This window comes from Hemitrygon akajei, chromosome 5, assembly GCF_048418815.1.
Source record: "Hemitrygon akajei chromosome 5, sHemAka1.3, whole genome shotgun sequence".
NCBI lineage: Eukaryota > Metazoa > Chordata > Chondrichthyes > Myliobatiformes > Dasyatidae > Hemitrygon > Hemitrygon akajei.
This window is the reverse complement of record NC_133128.1, coordinates 175484061-175500868: the sequence shown is the minus strand read 5'-3', so window position 1 is coordinate 175500868 and position 16808 is coordinate 175484061. Positions and strand designations below refer to the sequence as shown.

Sequence of the window (16808 nt, the reverse complement as noted above, 5' to 3'; positions counted from 1 at the left end):
CTATCAGCTAGAGGGTCAAGGACAACAAAAGCAAAGGGACAATCTAACTTTCTAACCTACACACCACACTCCATTCATGCTGGTTTGTTGGCTGAATATCCCAGACTGGTCTTCAAACATCCCACTTCTGCATCACTGTCCTTTAAACGCAGAACAGAGACTTAAGACTCTGGCCTGTCCTCTAATTCCCCAATATCCATGTCCTTAAAACCCTCACATACTCCTAAATCCCATCTGTCCCCAAAACCATCTCCATGAGACCAAAAAAATTTCTTAAAAAAACAACAAAATCTGAGCCATGACCTCAAAGAAGGTCACAGCACAGCGCCATTTTGAACTCATTATTCCTGAGCAAATGTATTGCTATCTTTACTCACTCAACTGTGTTACTGTAGAGTGATTATAGATTCTGATTATACTACATCTTCAACATAAAATTAATCTCTGTTACCCTGTTATAGCTCATGCCCTCTCATCAACAAAAATGAATCTTTTGCTACACATGCAGACATTGTGCCTTTAACTACCCCAGTGGAGTCACAGAGATTCACTGACCCAGAGCTCCGGCCAACAGGCCTCAATCAGCATCTTCTAACAAGTGAGAATGAGATGGACTGTCTATTTGGGACTCTTGGGCAAAGATGATGGCCAGTATTTCATGTTTGCCTTCTGTAGTCATGGAGCCTCCAAGTACCTGCCTTTGTGCACCCCCATGGGCATATCAGTAGATTTTTGATCAGATCTGTTGGATTTGAGATGACTAAGGTCTATATGTGACACTGTCCTTCTGTTTTTAGTATTCATATAGTCTTGAGTAGGTTTACTTTCGCCAGCTAGCCACCACAGTTTCAGTCTCCTGCTGCTCCTCTATTTTCTCAGAAACTTTATCACTTTGCTTGATTGCACTGATTAAGTATTTGCAAAACCATTCTGTTTGATTACATTTTGCTATATTTGGTAGTCATAGATCCTAACAGTTTCCTAGTTTTGAGCTGCTGTCCCATCCACCATCTATCAGTGTGAAGACAGCACTTCATTTGAATTAAGACTCTTCTTTCCTTCTTGATGATTAGTGAAGAGGAAGTCAAATAAGTTCTACTTTCATGCTGATTCACTATCACTTGTTGGTGCCTTGCAGCTATGTTCTTTGAGAAGCTGCTAGCTCAATTAGTTATTATGTTACTATGTCATTCAGGACTGCACTTCAAAGACCCTCATCACTTATCAATTGTTATTGCTATTAGTAATCAATATGGAAAAATACTGATTATTAGTAGATGGTATACAACAGAATGCTTCAGACCTACGCCTGGCCATTCTGGGACTTTATTGGCTTAAGGATTAATAAGTATCTAAGATATACCCTTCACATTTGTATCATAGATTCCTTTAGGTTTAATCAACTACTATGTGAAGAATAACACCGATCATAAGAGTCTGGATGTTGGCCAGTATGTGTTTTGCAATGATAACTATGCCAACTCATCCTTTACTCTTTTTGATAATTCTCCTAATTTTGGCACATCCACAAATTTCAATGAAGAGATCTTTACCAAATTTATTAAACTGTATGATATCATGCCAGACGTATTGATTTAAAAGTTTTTCACAGAAACAATATGTGGATATAACATTTTTCTTTTATCCAAAATACTGCTGTGTGATTTTGATTGAGGTAGTATAGAACTGAGAGGTGGCAGACAAAGTTTTAGTGTTAAAACTAAATACTTTACAAATGGGTATTCTGCAAAGGGAACATAGCTGTCTCAGTATCTTTGCACTCTTGATAAAGAGGTTGCTGCAAGCAGCAACTATTCGTATTGTTGCTCTCAAATCATTTATCTGTTCTTTAAATGCTGAAGCAAATCACTTTTAGTTGGTGTTTACCACTCTGATCAGATTCCCCCATTTTCAGGTGTTCCAGCAGCGCCAGGTCGACCAATAGCCCAGGAGAGAAGCAATAGCTCTGTTATTTTGAGATGGTTGCCTCCAGCAAGTACAGGAAACTGCACCATTTCCAGTTACACTGTTGAATACAGGGAAGAAGGTAATTCGTGTTCTGACCATAATACTACATGACAGTGCCATTTTCTCACTTAACCGGAGATAGATTAACTCTATTTAGTGCATTTTATAATATTACAAGTAATTTTAGAAACAAATTCTTACAAGTGAAATTAATAAATCCTGCAATAATTAATACACCCAGTAAGAAATTCAGGAGAAGCATCTTTGCCCAGACTATTAGTAGGTTTTGTATTTGGTTTTTGTCTGTTTAGTTCCATCCCCTACAAACCCAACCAATGCGTTTTCTCCTTAGTTCCACCAGTAGATTCTCAAATCCAACATTTATCCTCATCTTTACACTAATTTCCTCCACTCCTGAAAGCTCCATCACAACTACATTTTCATCTGTGCTCCAAAATGTTCATTTCTCATTGGTGGTCTAGCTGCAGCCATGATAGCATAACTTTATTGAGAATGTTCTGCATGTTAAGGCATAATGCTTTTTGATTTGTTGCTTTGATGTTATTGCCCCCCCCCCTTAGTATTTTAAGCACTATGCCCCATTTGCCACATGCCCTTGCTCTCTCAGACTTCCAGTTTGGCTTCTTCCTTTGCAAAGCACACAAAATGGTGGAGGAACTCAGCAGGTCAGGCAGCATCCATGGAAATTAATAAACAGTCGATGTTTTGGGTCGGGTCCCTTCCTCAGGACTGGAAAGGAAGGGGGAAGTCGCCAGGATAAAAAGGTGTGGGGGGTGTAGGGGAAGGAGGATAGCTGGAAGGTGCTAGGTGAAAGCAGGTGAGTGGGAAAGGGTAAAGGTCTGGAGAAGAAGGAATCTGATAAGAGAGAAGAGTGGAACACAGGAGAGAGAGAAGGAGGAGTGCTGGGGAGAGGTGATAGGCAGGTGAGGAGAAGATGAAAGTGGCCAGAGTGGGGAATAGAAGAAGAGGGAAGGCGGATTTGTGTGTGTTGCTCTGGATTTCAAGCATCTGCAGAACCTCTTGTGTTATGGATTCTTCGTTTTTTAACTGTTCATTTCTCTCCATGTTTCCCCTCCCCTGTTTCCTTGGCCACTCCTGAACTAGCTGCTATTGAAGACCACTGACGACTGTCATTGCTAAAACAAAACAAGATCACTGTCCCTCTCCATACACCATATCCACACTACCCATAAAGACTGTCAGTCCAGGGCATCTCCCTCCCCTACATACCCATACCCCCACCCCCCTAACACTATATTTCTCTTGGCACTGTGACTCTTAACGTCTCCTTTCCACCACACGAAAGGTCTCAGCACTTGGTTGCACCATAGACATCTCCTACTAAGTGTCCCAGTACCATTTTACTGACCACTCTGCTTGCTACCCTACAGTGAAATAGATATGTATGTAGCCATTCCTTGGAGACACTTGAACCGTACTATTGCAAATCCGCGGATTTTGATGAACATTTTTATGAATCTTCTAATACTTCATAAATGTTCCCAATTCATTTCACAACTTTGTATTTGGGTGTAACCTTTCTGCATGCTGTTGTGCAATTTAACACAGCCCAAGGCTATTGAATATTCCTGTTACGTCTGTGCATGCAAATTATCAGAGTTTTAATAAGTATGCTGATCATGATTACCTCAACATGGTAAGGCTGCCATCAATACAGAAGTAATTTACTTTGAAAGTGTACAGTAAATCCTTATAATGATATTAAATTTACTAGTGTAAGTGCTTTAAAATTCTCATGTTTTTGGAATGATTTGCTGAACCTTAATTATCAATATATTTCTTAGATATATATTTTAATTGTTCACATTTCCTGGATTCAGATTATCTGCCTTTCAAACACCTTTGCATGCACACTGCATGTATCCATTTTATACAATCTAGGCAGGATATCAAATTTAATACTGAGATGGCAAGTAGGAAAATGTCATTGCTGCTTTATCAGGAAATTGTTCTCATTTTTTATTAATGCAAGAGGTTGGTATCGATGCAACTTGGAAACAATGGTAATAATTAATGTATCTCTTTGTTACCTTTTTAAAAGAAGCACAGGCTATATGTTAATAACCAAAATGCAAAAATATGCCTGGCCATTAATAATATGGTGTTTAAGTAAGGTAGAAATAAAGACTGTTGTTTTTTTTTTAATGTTGGGTTTCTCCGAATTTCTCAGTTCAGTTGGTTACACAGTAAACTCCAGCAATATCCCTGCATGATAACTTAGCCACTGTATGACTTCTTTAAAAATTAATAAAAGAGACAAGTACCTGTGCTCAAATGGGAAAAAAAATAATAACTTTGAAGTCCTGAATGTTTAGGATCACTGGCATGGCAGCAATCGGTAGCATCGACCTTGGACACCTACCTTGTGATTGAGGACCTGATTCCAGGCTGTCAGTACCAGTTCCGAGTCAGTGCAAGTAACCCCTGGGGAATCAGCTCACCAAGTGAACCATCTGATTTTGTAACTCTATCTTGCAACAATGGTACGTGCATCTGCATTCTATTTAACCAAATGTATAAGGAGAGAGATTTTGAAATTACATTGAAAATTTAAGAAACTTATTATTTTTCTGTTAACGTTTCAGGTCAATGATCTTTTCATGATAGGCCATTAACTTGAAATATTGACTGATTTTTCTCTCCACAGCTACTGCCTGAGCTGTTGAGTGTCAATCATTTCTTAAATGATTTCCAGCACCTAGAGTCAAAGCATATTTTTTATAATTTCTGTTCATTTTGCCGATTTCTAAAATGTAGAATACATTGCGAGTAAGTAATATTATACAGAACATTTGTTTGGGAAAATAGTTTTCTAGCAATTACTTTGCTATTTTGCAGTAAATGGAACAAAATTGATTGATGATCAAGCTGATGGTCCAGTAGCATATCGCTTGCAAGGGTTTATTTTAATGGAATCACTGATGTGCAAAGGCTGAAGAGCAGAAGCAAACAGATTATTTTTGGGCTCGGTGGCTGTGACCAGTGAATGCACAAGATTTGATGCAGTGGCCCCAGCAACTCCACACTGGCATCAGTGATTCGAATGGACGAGCTAACTGTGATACTTCAGGCTTGTTGAAGGTGCAAAGCTAGAAGGCACTTGAGGAAGATGGAGATAGACTTCAGGGTGATATTGACCATCTACAGTACTGTATGCGAATGGATGAGGACCTGCAGATAGAAAATAGTGTGTAAAATGTGAACCTGCATCTTCCACTAGTTTTCTATTTTGGTAGGGAAAAAATAGAAAGGCAACGGATCTTTAAACGAAACATTGAGGCCAGTAGTACAGGCCCCCCCCCCCACCCCCCGCTTTACGAATGTTTGCTTTATGCCACTTCGCTTTTACAAAAGACCTACATTAGTAACCTGTTTTCACATTACAAAGAGGATTTTCGCTTTTACGAAAATTTTTCCCATATAAATTGATGGTTCTTCGCTTCACACCATTTCGGCTTAAGAAAGGTTTTAAAGGAACGCTCTGCCTTTGTAAAGGAGGGGGACACCTGTATTCATAATCAGAATCACACTTATTTTCACGTGTATGTTGTGAAATGTACTGTTTTGCAGCAATAGTACAGTGCGAGACATAAAAATTACTGTAAGTAACAAGTATAAATAGTGTAAAAGAGGAATAAATCAGCAGCATCCATGGATTCAGAAATCTGAGAGCAGAGAGGAGAAAGTTGTTCCTAAAACATTGAATGTTGATCTTCAGGTTCCTAGACCTGTTTCCTGATGGTAGTAACGAGAAAAAGGGCACATTCCAGACAGTGAGGGCCCTTAGTTGCAGATGCCACCTTATTGAGGCACCACCTCTTGAAGTTGACCTCGATGGTTGGGTTGTGCCGGTGGTGATGCAAGCCGAGTCTGCAACCCTCTGCAGACTTTTCCAAACCTATGTATCGGAGCCTCCATAGCTGGCATGGTGTAACCTGTAAAAATGCTCTTTTGTAGAAATTTGCACCATTCTTTGCTGACATTCCACATCTCCTCAAACTCCTAACGAAGGAACAGATGTCAATGTATGTGCATGTTAACTTTAAACGATATAGAATCAGTAATTATTCAGAAAATGATAAGTTGATCTTTATCGTAAGAGGATTTGAGTACAAGAAGAGATATTGTGCACAAAGTGTTTTGAGCTGGAATGAGTCTTCATTTGACACATTTAGAGGAGTAGTTTCTTAACTAGTGGGTGTATACATTTGCAACAGAGGAGGAACATTGAAGGTTCACCAGATTGATAGAGTCAGAGTGCACTGCAGCACAGAAACGGACCCTGCTACCTCATCTCATCTCACCTCTCTGCACCAAACCATGACCCTCTATACCTTGCTCATCCATGTAGCAATCCAAACTTCTCTTACTTACAATTGAACCTGCATCTCCCACATTGTGCGTGGCACACTATTCCTCAATTCCTACCTTAGCAGGTTTGTCCTGTGAAAAGTGAGAGGTGATGCCATTACAAAGTACAAAGTTTCTAACAGGTGTGTCAAGGTAGATGCAGAACTGCATCTGAGTTACCCAGAAATAGGGATTACCATCTCAAGACAAAGGGTTAGTCTTTCAAGAAAAAGATGAGATGAAGCAATTTTTTTCACTCAGAAGGTACTGCATCTGTAGAATCCTGTACCCATGAAGATTGTGTAGGTTCAGTTGCAAAGACCAAAACTGATAGAGTTTTAGATAATAACGTAATCAACAAATGTAGGGTTACTGCAGGAAAGTGAATCTAATTAAAAGTTCAGCTATGATTTTATTGAAAAGCACAGGTCCAAAAGACCTGCTCCAGTTTCTACTTTTTGGCTTCTTAATGTGAGAAGTCAACAGTTATTCTGAGCTGAAAGTACAGACAAAAAAGGTGAAATTCATTAAGGGTTCTTGTTGCATTCCCATGACCATTAATACTATGAAATTTCAAATTAATCCATCATTCATCTTGCTTCAGTAAAATGGCTTAAGCTTTACTGAACTTGAATGAAGCAAATTTGAATTCAAAACTACATGCCGGCTTGCATATAATTGTAAAATGTCTATTCTAATTCCTAATGGTTCTTGGTGATAAATCCATAGTTAAACTGTCCATTCGTGTGGTAAGAGTTACCTGATTCCAGGCCAGATCAGTCAGTGGACCATAAGAGGCTTTCAAGAACAATTGTGCTTTGTGCCACTTTTGTTTGAATTAGTGAATTGGTAAATTAATGAAATGTCCATTGAATCACATTCTAATCACTTTTCATCTCTGTTCAGAGCCTACTACTGATGACTCACGAATTCCATGGAAGGATAATTTTGAATCTGCTTACACAGAGCTGTTTGAAATTGGAAGGTATTGTCAATCCACTTTAAGATAGATTCTAAGCAGCTGGAATTAATATTACATGTGGTATCATGACCACAGCAGCTGAGTTCATCAAATGCTAGTGCTCATCTATGTTTCTATATTTATTGCTTTTACCTGGAGTCACAGAAGAGGATGGTTTTGATCTAAGATCATTGTGATTTTGGAGGTCATTCATCTCAGCAACAGGTTTCTGCTTAAAGAGTTCCCCTGGAAACATTCATAGCCCGACAATCCTCAGCAGCTGCACTAATGGTCTTCTTTTCATCATGTTAGAAGTGGAAAAGTTTACTGATCATTGACCATGTTCATTTCCGTCAATGACTCCTCAGCACAAAAAGGCATTAATTCCTGTTTGTAGCAAGTGCTGTAGAATATTCAGGCATGGGTTTATCAACGGCAAATAAGAAGCATAAACACAAGATACAGGAGCAAGCCTGTCGAACCTGCTCCACGTTTAATAAAATCATGGCTGATCCGGCTGTGGACTCAGCTCCAGCTGCAAACCTGGGCCAAGCAAGTACCACATCCAGAATGGAGTCTAATCACCCATCCTTGATATTCAATTACATTACTATTGCTAAATCCACCAGATGCATCATCATGGGCACTTTTAACCAGGATGGGCTACTGAGGTTTAAGAAGAGCTCAGGGGTTTTCGGAACTTTTCAGCAGGCTGCAATCGTAATGAATTAGGCCAATAAGAAGAGGCAAGGTGTAAACGGAGCGGCCATTGTTGGAGTGGACAGTGCTAGAGTGGTCAGGCTTTGGATCAATAGGCTTAGGTGAGAACAGGCTGAGGCAAGCAATGATCGGTGGGCAGCAATCAGCGAGAGAGGTTATTCATTAGTGATGCAGCACCAGGTTTAAAGAGAACAGGGCTTTCTCTTCTTTTCAACAAGCTGGAATCAGCGCAAGAAGTCATTCATCATTGGTACGTCACAAGACTTGAAAGAATATTCGGTGCTTTTGGCTTTTCTCAGCCAGCTGCAATCAGCACAGGGCCAATAGAAAGAAGGGGGATATCAGCAGAGCAGCCATCGTGGGGTGGGCCACCGGGGATTAGAGTGGCCGAACTTTGGCTCGACAGGCCAAGGCACAGGTGCGGCTTCTAAATCAGTTTCTAGTAAGTTTTTTTTCTGTTAATACATAGCTAATGTGGCGAGAATGGGTTCAGACATAGCGGTGTGTTCTTTGTGGGAATGCTGGGAGACCTCCAATCTCCCTGACAACTACATCTCCATAAAGTGCACCAAGTTGCAGCTCCACAGAGACTGTATTAAGGAACTGGAGCTGCAGCTCTATAACCTTCGGCTCAAATGGGGAAATGAGAAGGTGATAGGAGCTACAGGGAGGTAGTCACCACTAAGTTGCAGGAGGCAGATACCTGATGACTACCAAGAGAGAGAAAGGGAATAGCCAGCCAGTGGAGGATACCTCTGTGGCCATACCCCTCAATAATAAGTGTACTGCTCTGGTGGGGGGGGGGGGGGGGGGGAGAACCTACCAAGGAAAGCTACAGCAACCAGCTCTCTGGCACTGAGTCTGGCTCTATGGCTCAGAAGGGAAATGGGAGAAGAGAAGTGCAATAGTGATAGGGAGTTCCATAGTTAGAGGAGTAGAAAGCAGATTCTGTGGACGTTAAAGAGGCACCCAGTTGGTATGTTTCCTCCCAGATGCCAGTGTCAGGAATGTCTTGGATCAGTTCGACGTCATTCTAAAGGGGGAGGTAAAAAGCCAGAAGTCCTGATGCATTTTGGTACCAATGACATGGGCAGGAAAAGGGAGGAGGTCCTGAAGAGAGAATATAGGGTAGACGCAGTGTGTAGTGAAACTGTGGGGAAGGATAGGCATGTGGCAGGGCAGAATTACAGTCAGTGGGATGAGTTAAAGTGCAACATGGGAACAAAATTGAAAAGGGTGACGAATACGGAACTGAAGGTGGTGTATTTGAATGCAAACGGTATGCAGAATAAGGCAGATTATCTTGTAACGCAATTAAAGATTCATTGAGGTGTGTCTGAAAGGAGATCATAGCCAGGAGATTAACATCCAAAGATACTCATTGTAGGCAGGTATGCAGAGGGGGTGAGGTGAAATCAAATCCTTAGAAAGAGGAGACACATGATTGGAAAATGCAGAATCTTTGTAGGTCAAGTTAAGATGCTGCGGGATAAAAACACCCTGATGGGAGTTTGTACAGTCCTCTGAGCAGTAGCCAGGATGCAAGCTAAAAGTTACAGCAGGGGATAGAAAAGGCATGTGCAAAGGACAATATTGCGATAGACATGGGGGAGTTCAATATGCAAGTGGATTGCTTAAATCTGGATCACAAGAGCAGGAATTTGTAGAATGCCTACAAAATGTTTTTTAGAGCAGCTTGCCCACTAGGGAAATGACAATTTTGGATTGGGTGTTATGTAAATTTGATTAGGGAACTTAAGGGAAGGAACCCTTAGGAGTCAATGATCATAATATGATAGAATTCACCCTACAGTTTAAGAAGGAAAATGTCTCAGTATTTCAGTGGAGTAAATGGAATTAGAAAGATATGAGAGAGGAGCTGGTCAAAGCTAATTGGAAGGGGAGATTAGCGCAGATGACGTAAGAGCTGCAATAGCAACTAGGAGCAATTACGAAGGTACAGGAAAGGGTTATCCCACGGATGAAGTATTTTAAATGGACGATGAGGCAACCGTGGTTGACAGGGAAGTCAAAGACAACATAAAAGCAAAAGAGGGGACATATAATGTAGCAAAAATTAGTGGGAAGGTAGAGAATTGGGGAACTTTCTTTTAAAAAAAAAACAACAGAAGGCAACTAAAGAAGCTATAAGAGAGAAAAGATTAAATATGAAGGTAAGCTAGCCAGTAATATGAAAGTGGATACAAAATGCTTTTTTTCAAAGATATAAAGAGTAAAAGAGAGACAAGAGTGGATATCGGACTGCTGGAAAATGACACTGGAGAGGTAGAAATGGGGGACAAAGAAATTGCAGGTTAATTTAATAATTATTTTGCATTAGTCTTCACTGTGGAAGACATTAGCAGTGTGCCAGAAATGTGAGAATGTCGGGAAGTAGAGGTGAGTGTCATTGCTGTTACTAAGGACAAGGGCTTGGGAAGCTGAAAAGTCTGAAGGCAGATAAGTCACCTAGATGAGATGGAGTACACCACAGGGTTCTGAAAAGGTTGCTGAAAAGATTGTGGAGGCATTAGTAATGATCGCTCAAAAATCACATTCAAGATTCTGGAATGTTCCAGAGGACTGGAAATTTGCAAATGTCACTCCACACCAGGCAGCATAGACATAAGAGTCTGTGGATGTTGTTTATCTGGATTTTCAGAAGTCCTTCGACAAGGTGCCATACATGAGGCTGCTTAGCAAGATAAGAGCCCATGGTATTACAAGGAAGATACTAGCATGGATAAAAGAGTGGGAATAAAGGGAGCCTTTTCTGTTTGGCTGCCAGTGACCAGTGGTGTTGGGACCATTCCTTTTCACATTGTATCTCAAAGATTTAGATGAATTATTTGATGGCTTTGTGGCCAAGTTTGTGGCTAATACAAAGACAGGTAGAGAGGCAGGTAGTATCAAGGAACCAGGAAGGCTGAAGAAAGAACATGAGGAAATCTGCAGATGCTGGAAATTCAGTCTTTCAAATCTCATTCTATCTTTCCTTTCGGTTAGTCCTGATGAAGGGTCTCGGCCCGAAACGTCGACAGCGCTTCTCCCTATAGATGCTGCCTGGCCTGCTGTGTTCCACCAGCATTTTGTGTGTGTTGTAGGCTGAAGAAAGACTTAGATTATGAGAACGGACAAAGAAGTGACAGATGGAACTGATGCACCATCAATAACTCACGCTGAGACTTAGGAAGTGAGATATCGGTTTTTATTGACTGAAGAACAACACTACATCCTGGGAAAATGAGGGAGAGCAGCAGACCACAGTCGCCTTTATACAGGGGTCTGTGGGAGGAGCCACAGGAGCAGTCAGCAGGGGGTCTGTGGGAGGAGCCACAGGAGCAGTCAGCAGGGTCTGTGGGAGGAGCCACAGGAGCAGTCAGACAGGTATATCTAGTTCACCACAGGAACATAATGTAGGGAAGTGTATGGTCATGCATACACGCGTCAATAAACGGGTGGACTATTTTTAAATGGGGAGAAAATTCAGAGATCAGAAGTACAAAAGCACTTGGGAGTCCTTGTGTAGGATTCCCTAAAGGTTAACTTGCAGCGAGTCAATGGTAAGGAAGGCAAATGCAATGCTAGCATTCATTTCAAGAGGACTGGAGTACAAAAGCAAGGATGTAATGCTGAGCTTTATAAGGCATTGGTCAGACTGCATTTAGAGTATTATGAGCAGGTTTGGGCCCCTATCTAAGAAAAAAATATGCTGGCATTGGAGATGGTCCAAAGGAGGATCGCAAGAATGATCCCAGGAATGAAAGGAGTGTTTGATGGCTCTAGGCCTGTACTCACTGGAGTTTAGAAGACTGATGGGAAGATAATTGAAATCTATCAAAAATTGAAAGGCCTAGAGTGGATGTTGAGAGGTTGTTTCCTATAGGAAAAATATCTTCAGCCAGAGGGTGGAGAATCTGTGGAATTCATTGCCACAGACAGTTGTGTGGGCAAAGCCATTGGGTATATTTAAGACAAAGGTCGATAGTTTCTTGATTAATCAGGGCATCAATGGTTACGGGGAGAAGACAGGAGAATGGGGTTGAGAGGGCTAATAAATCAGCCATGATCGAATGGTGGATCTGACTCAGTAGGCCGAATGGCTAATTCTGCTCATAGGCCTTGTTGGCTTAAAAATATACAGCAAAAGCAAGCAGTTCAGTAGGTTTTCATTTATTTGTAGTTAACAATGGGATTGAAGTACAAAAATAAGCAAACTTTGCTGAGATTATTTCAGGATTTGCTTAAGCCATACTTAGAGCACTTTTGGGTCCACATTCTGAACAAATGATATATTGTACTTACCTTGGAGCAGTGCAGTATAAATTCATTCAATTAACTGCTGGGATAAAGGATTGCCCTATGAAAACAGATCAAAAAAGATTTGCTGAAAGACACTGGAATTTAGGGAAAAAAAGAGGATTGGTCACTTTGAAACCCGAATTGGCAGCTAAGGTGCTGAGATGCTTTTCTTTTAACCAGAGATTTTAAAAGTAAGGGGCATAAATAAAGTATCAGTCATTTAGGATGCAGATATAGAGGAATTTCTTAGGACTTCTCTAATCTGTAGGTTCATAAACAATGAAGGGTGGTCAGTTGTGGTACTTGGTAGTGTGGAGGAGCAGAGAGATCTGGGGGTACATGTCCACAGATCCCTGAAAGTTGCCTCACAGGTAGATAGGGTAGTTAAGAAAGCTTATGGGGTGTTAGCTTTCATAAGTCAAGGGACAGAGTTTAAGAGACGCGATGTAATGATGCAGCTCTATAAAACTCTAGTTAGGCCACACTTGGAGTACTGTGTCCATTTCTGGTCGCCTCACTATAGGAAGGATGTGGAAGCATTGGAAAGGGTACAGAGGAGATTTACCAGGATGCTGCCTGGTTTAGAGAGTATGGATTATGATCAGAGATTAAGGGAGCTAGGGCTTTACTCTTTGGAGAGAAGGAGGATGAGAGGAGACATGATAGAGGTGTACAAGATATTAAGAGGAATAGACAGAGTGGACAGCCAGTGCCTCTTCCCCAGGGCACCACTGCTCAGTACAAGAGGACATGGCTTTAAGGTAAGGGGAGGGAAGTTCAAAGGGGATATTAGAGGAAGGTTTTTCACTCAGAGAGTGGTTGGTGCGTGGAATGCACTGCCTGAGTCAGTGGTGGAGGCAGATACACTAGTGAAGTTTAAGAGACTACTAGACAGGTATATGGAGGAATTTAAGGTGGGGGGGGGTTATATGGGAGGTGGGGTTTGAGGGTCGGCACAACCTTGTGGGCCGAAGGGCCTGTAATGTGCTGTACTATTCTATGTTCTATGTTCTGTTATTGTTGAGGGAAGAAACTAGATATGAGGTAGATAATCAGCCATGATCAGTTTTCCTTTTATGGATAATTTAGCTATAGGAATTTATTTGGATTTACTTTTTTATTTGAAAAGACATTCATTTTTGTGGAGCCATCTCAAAAAGCAGTCAGTCATACTTTGACCTTATTTCTTTAGTCCTTTTGGAGCACTTCTTTGCAGCAGTTTTGCACCACATTAGAAATTTTATGCTGATAAGAAACTTAATTGTTCTTAAAATAATTGTTGGCCCTCAGTTAAATGTCAATATGAAATGGAGTTACATAGATATTTTTGAATAAAACTGTTCAGAAATATTAAAGTAAGAGACAAACAGAAATGTGGTACAGATCAACCATGATCTAATTGAATTTTCTTTATACAGTTGTACTTGCTCATTTGAAACTTGGTTCACCGCATTCCCCCCACTTTAACTGTGTTGAGTTTACATTGTCTTCATTGAGCTGCTTAAAATATTAAATGTTTAATATTATAAAATTCCCTCAAATCGAATATGAGTTTTAAGCCATATTCAGGATTCAGGCAAAGAATAGTGGAAATCAAGAACTGGATCAAGACTTCCAAATTGCAAGACTGAAGAGTAATAGTTCTTATTGTGTAAGAGAATTAAAGAATATAGAATGCTGATTGAGTAAATGGAGAAATTATGTAGATTAGCCATGGTTTAACATAATGGTGGAGTGAGTTGAAAAGGCTGATGGGCATGTTCGGTTTCCCTATTATGGAAAATTGAATTATAGAAATCTACTTGTTTTTTTTTTGAAAAGACATTCATTTTTGTGTTCAGTCTGTTTGAAGCCTCATTCAGGACTTGTTTCTGATCTGTTTGGTGATACAATTGTTAGTGATTCATATTAATTGTTTTGTATTTTCCTATGTAAGCAGGCTACATTGTTTTTCTACAGGGAGGTGGCATATCTTTCTAAACAAGGGTTTACTGTTCAACTAATTTGCTTGTGTATATGGAAAGCACCTGTATGTATGAATGCACCCAACTGAATAATGAACACCCTACTGAATAATTACCCTCTATCCACTGCACTCATTATGTCCTCAAAGAACTCCAGTAAGCTTTTCAAACAGGACCTGCCCTTTCTGAATCCATGCTGTGTCTGTCTAATGGAACCCCTCCTTTCTAAATGTTTCACTATTTCTTCTTTAATGACAGCTTCAAGCATTTTCCCAACTACAGATGGCCTATAGTTGCCCGTCTTTTGCCTACATCCTTTCTTAAAAAGTGGCGTGACATTTGCTGTCTTCCAGTCCACCGGGACCTGCCCAAAGTCTAGAGAGTTTTGATAATTGATTACCAACACGTCTACTATAACCTCCGTCAATTCCCTCAGCACCCTGGGATTCATCCCATTAGGACCAGGGGACTTAACTAAGTTCAGGCCCTCTAGTTTGCTCATCACTATCTCTTTAGTGACGGTGATTTTATCGAGGTCCTCACCTCCCATTTTGTCCATAACATCCTTCTTTGGCATATTAGATGTGTCCTCCACCGTGATGATTGACACAAAATAGTCGTTCAATGCCTCAGCCATTTCCTTATCACCCAATATCAATTTCCCCTTCTCTTCTTCCAAGGAACCTACATTGACTGTAGACACACTCTTCCTTTTTATATATTTATAAAAACTTCTGCTATCTGTTGAAACATTGATGAAACAACTATGGATGATTAGGTCTTGGACACACCCTGCTGCCATTATCTAAAGCAGGGATAATTAACTCCCAACAAAAATAAAACTTCCTCTATGTAAAATGTGCATGATTGAAGGGTTAGGCAGATATTTTCCAGTCCCATTTTCTCTGCTGTTGCCTCTTTTTGTTTTGATATCAGCTGGTTTCTGTGATGATGCGCATCTCAGAAAGAAGCCAAGATGGACCATCCTCTCAGCATCTCTGGTTGAAGGGGTGGAAAATGCTTCAGCTTCCTTTGACATTCATACTCATTGTTGGAGAGTAGCTGTCAGAGTAACCTAGGAACATTACTACAGTGCACTGTGCAATTAGTCCATACTTGTCAGAGTAACCTAGGCACATTACTGCAATGCACTGTGCAATTAGTACATACTTGTCAGAGTAACCTAGGAACATTACTGCAATGCACTGTGCAATTAGTCCATACTTGTCAGAGTAACCTAGGCACATTACTGCAATGCACTGTGCAATTAGTACATACTTGTCAGAGTAACCTAGGAACATTACTGCAATGCACTGTGCAATTAGTCCATACTTGTCAGAGTAACCTAGGCACATTACTGCAATGCACTGTGCAATTAGTACATACTTGTCAGAGTAACCTAGGAACATTACTGCAATGCACTGTGCAATTAGTCCATACTTGTCAGAGTAACCTAGGCACATTACTGCAATGCACTGTGCAATTAGTACATACTTGTCAGAGTAACCTAGGAACATTACTGCAATGCACTGTGCAATTAGTACATACTTGTCAGAGTAACCTAGGAACATTACTGCAATGCACTGTGCAATTAGTACATACTTGTCAGAGTAACCTAGGAACATTACTACAGTGCACTGTGCAATTAGTCCATACTTGTCAGAGTAACCTAGGAACATTACTGCAATGCACTGTGCAATTAGTCCATACTTGTCAGAGTAACCTAGGAACATTACTGCAATGCACTGTGCAATTAGTACATACTTGTCAGAGTAACCTAGGAACATTACTGCAATGCACTGTGCAATTAGTACATACTTGTCAGAGTAACCTAGGCACATTACTGCAATGCACTGTGCAATTAGTACATACTTGTCAGAGTAACCTAGGAACATTACTGCAATGCACTGTGCAATTAGTACATACTTGTCAGAGTAACCTAGGAACATTACTGCAATGCACTGTGCAATTAGTACATACTTGTCAGAGTAACCTAGGAACATTACTACAGTGCACTGTGCAATTAGTCCATACTTGTCAGAGTAACCTAGGAACATTACTGCAATGCACTGTGCAATTAGTACATACTTGTCAGAGTAACCTAGGAACATTACTGCAATGCACTGTGCAATTAGTACATACTTGTCAGAGTAACCTAGGAACATTACTACAGTGCACTGTGCAATTAGTCCATACTTGTCAGAGTAACCTAGGAACATTACTGCAATGCACTGTGCAATTAGTACATACTTGTCAGAGTAACCTAGGAACATTACTGCAATGCACTGTGCAATTAGTACATACTTGTCAGAGTAACCTAGGAACATTACTACAGTGCACTGTGCAATTAGTCCATACTTGTCAGAGTAACCTAGGCACATTACTGCAATGCACTGTGCAATTAGTACATACTTGTCAGAGTAACCTAGGAACATTACTGCAATGCACTGTGCAATTAGTACATACTTGTCAGAGTAACCTAGGAACATTACTACAGTGCA

At 40.5% G+C, this 16808-nt stretch overlaps 1 protein-coding gene across 1 annotated transcript in view; it reads left to right on the top strand.

Annotated features, from left to right (window-relative positions):
- LOC140728501 (kalirin) overlaps positions 1-16808 on the top strand; it is a 723603-nt gene that overhangs the window by 687157 nt on the left and 19638 nt on the right. Inside the window, exons 55-57 of the mRNA XM_073047309.1 lie at positions 1916-2047; positions 4326-4493; positions 7267-7345. Coding sequence (XP_072903410.1) covers positions 1916-2047; positions 4326-4493; positions 7267-7345 — 379 coding nt within the window. The remainder of the gene's footprint in view (positions 1-1915; positions 2048-4325; positions 4494-7266; positions 7346-16808) is intronic.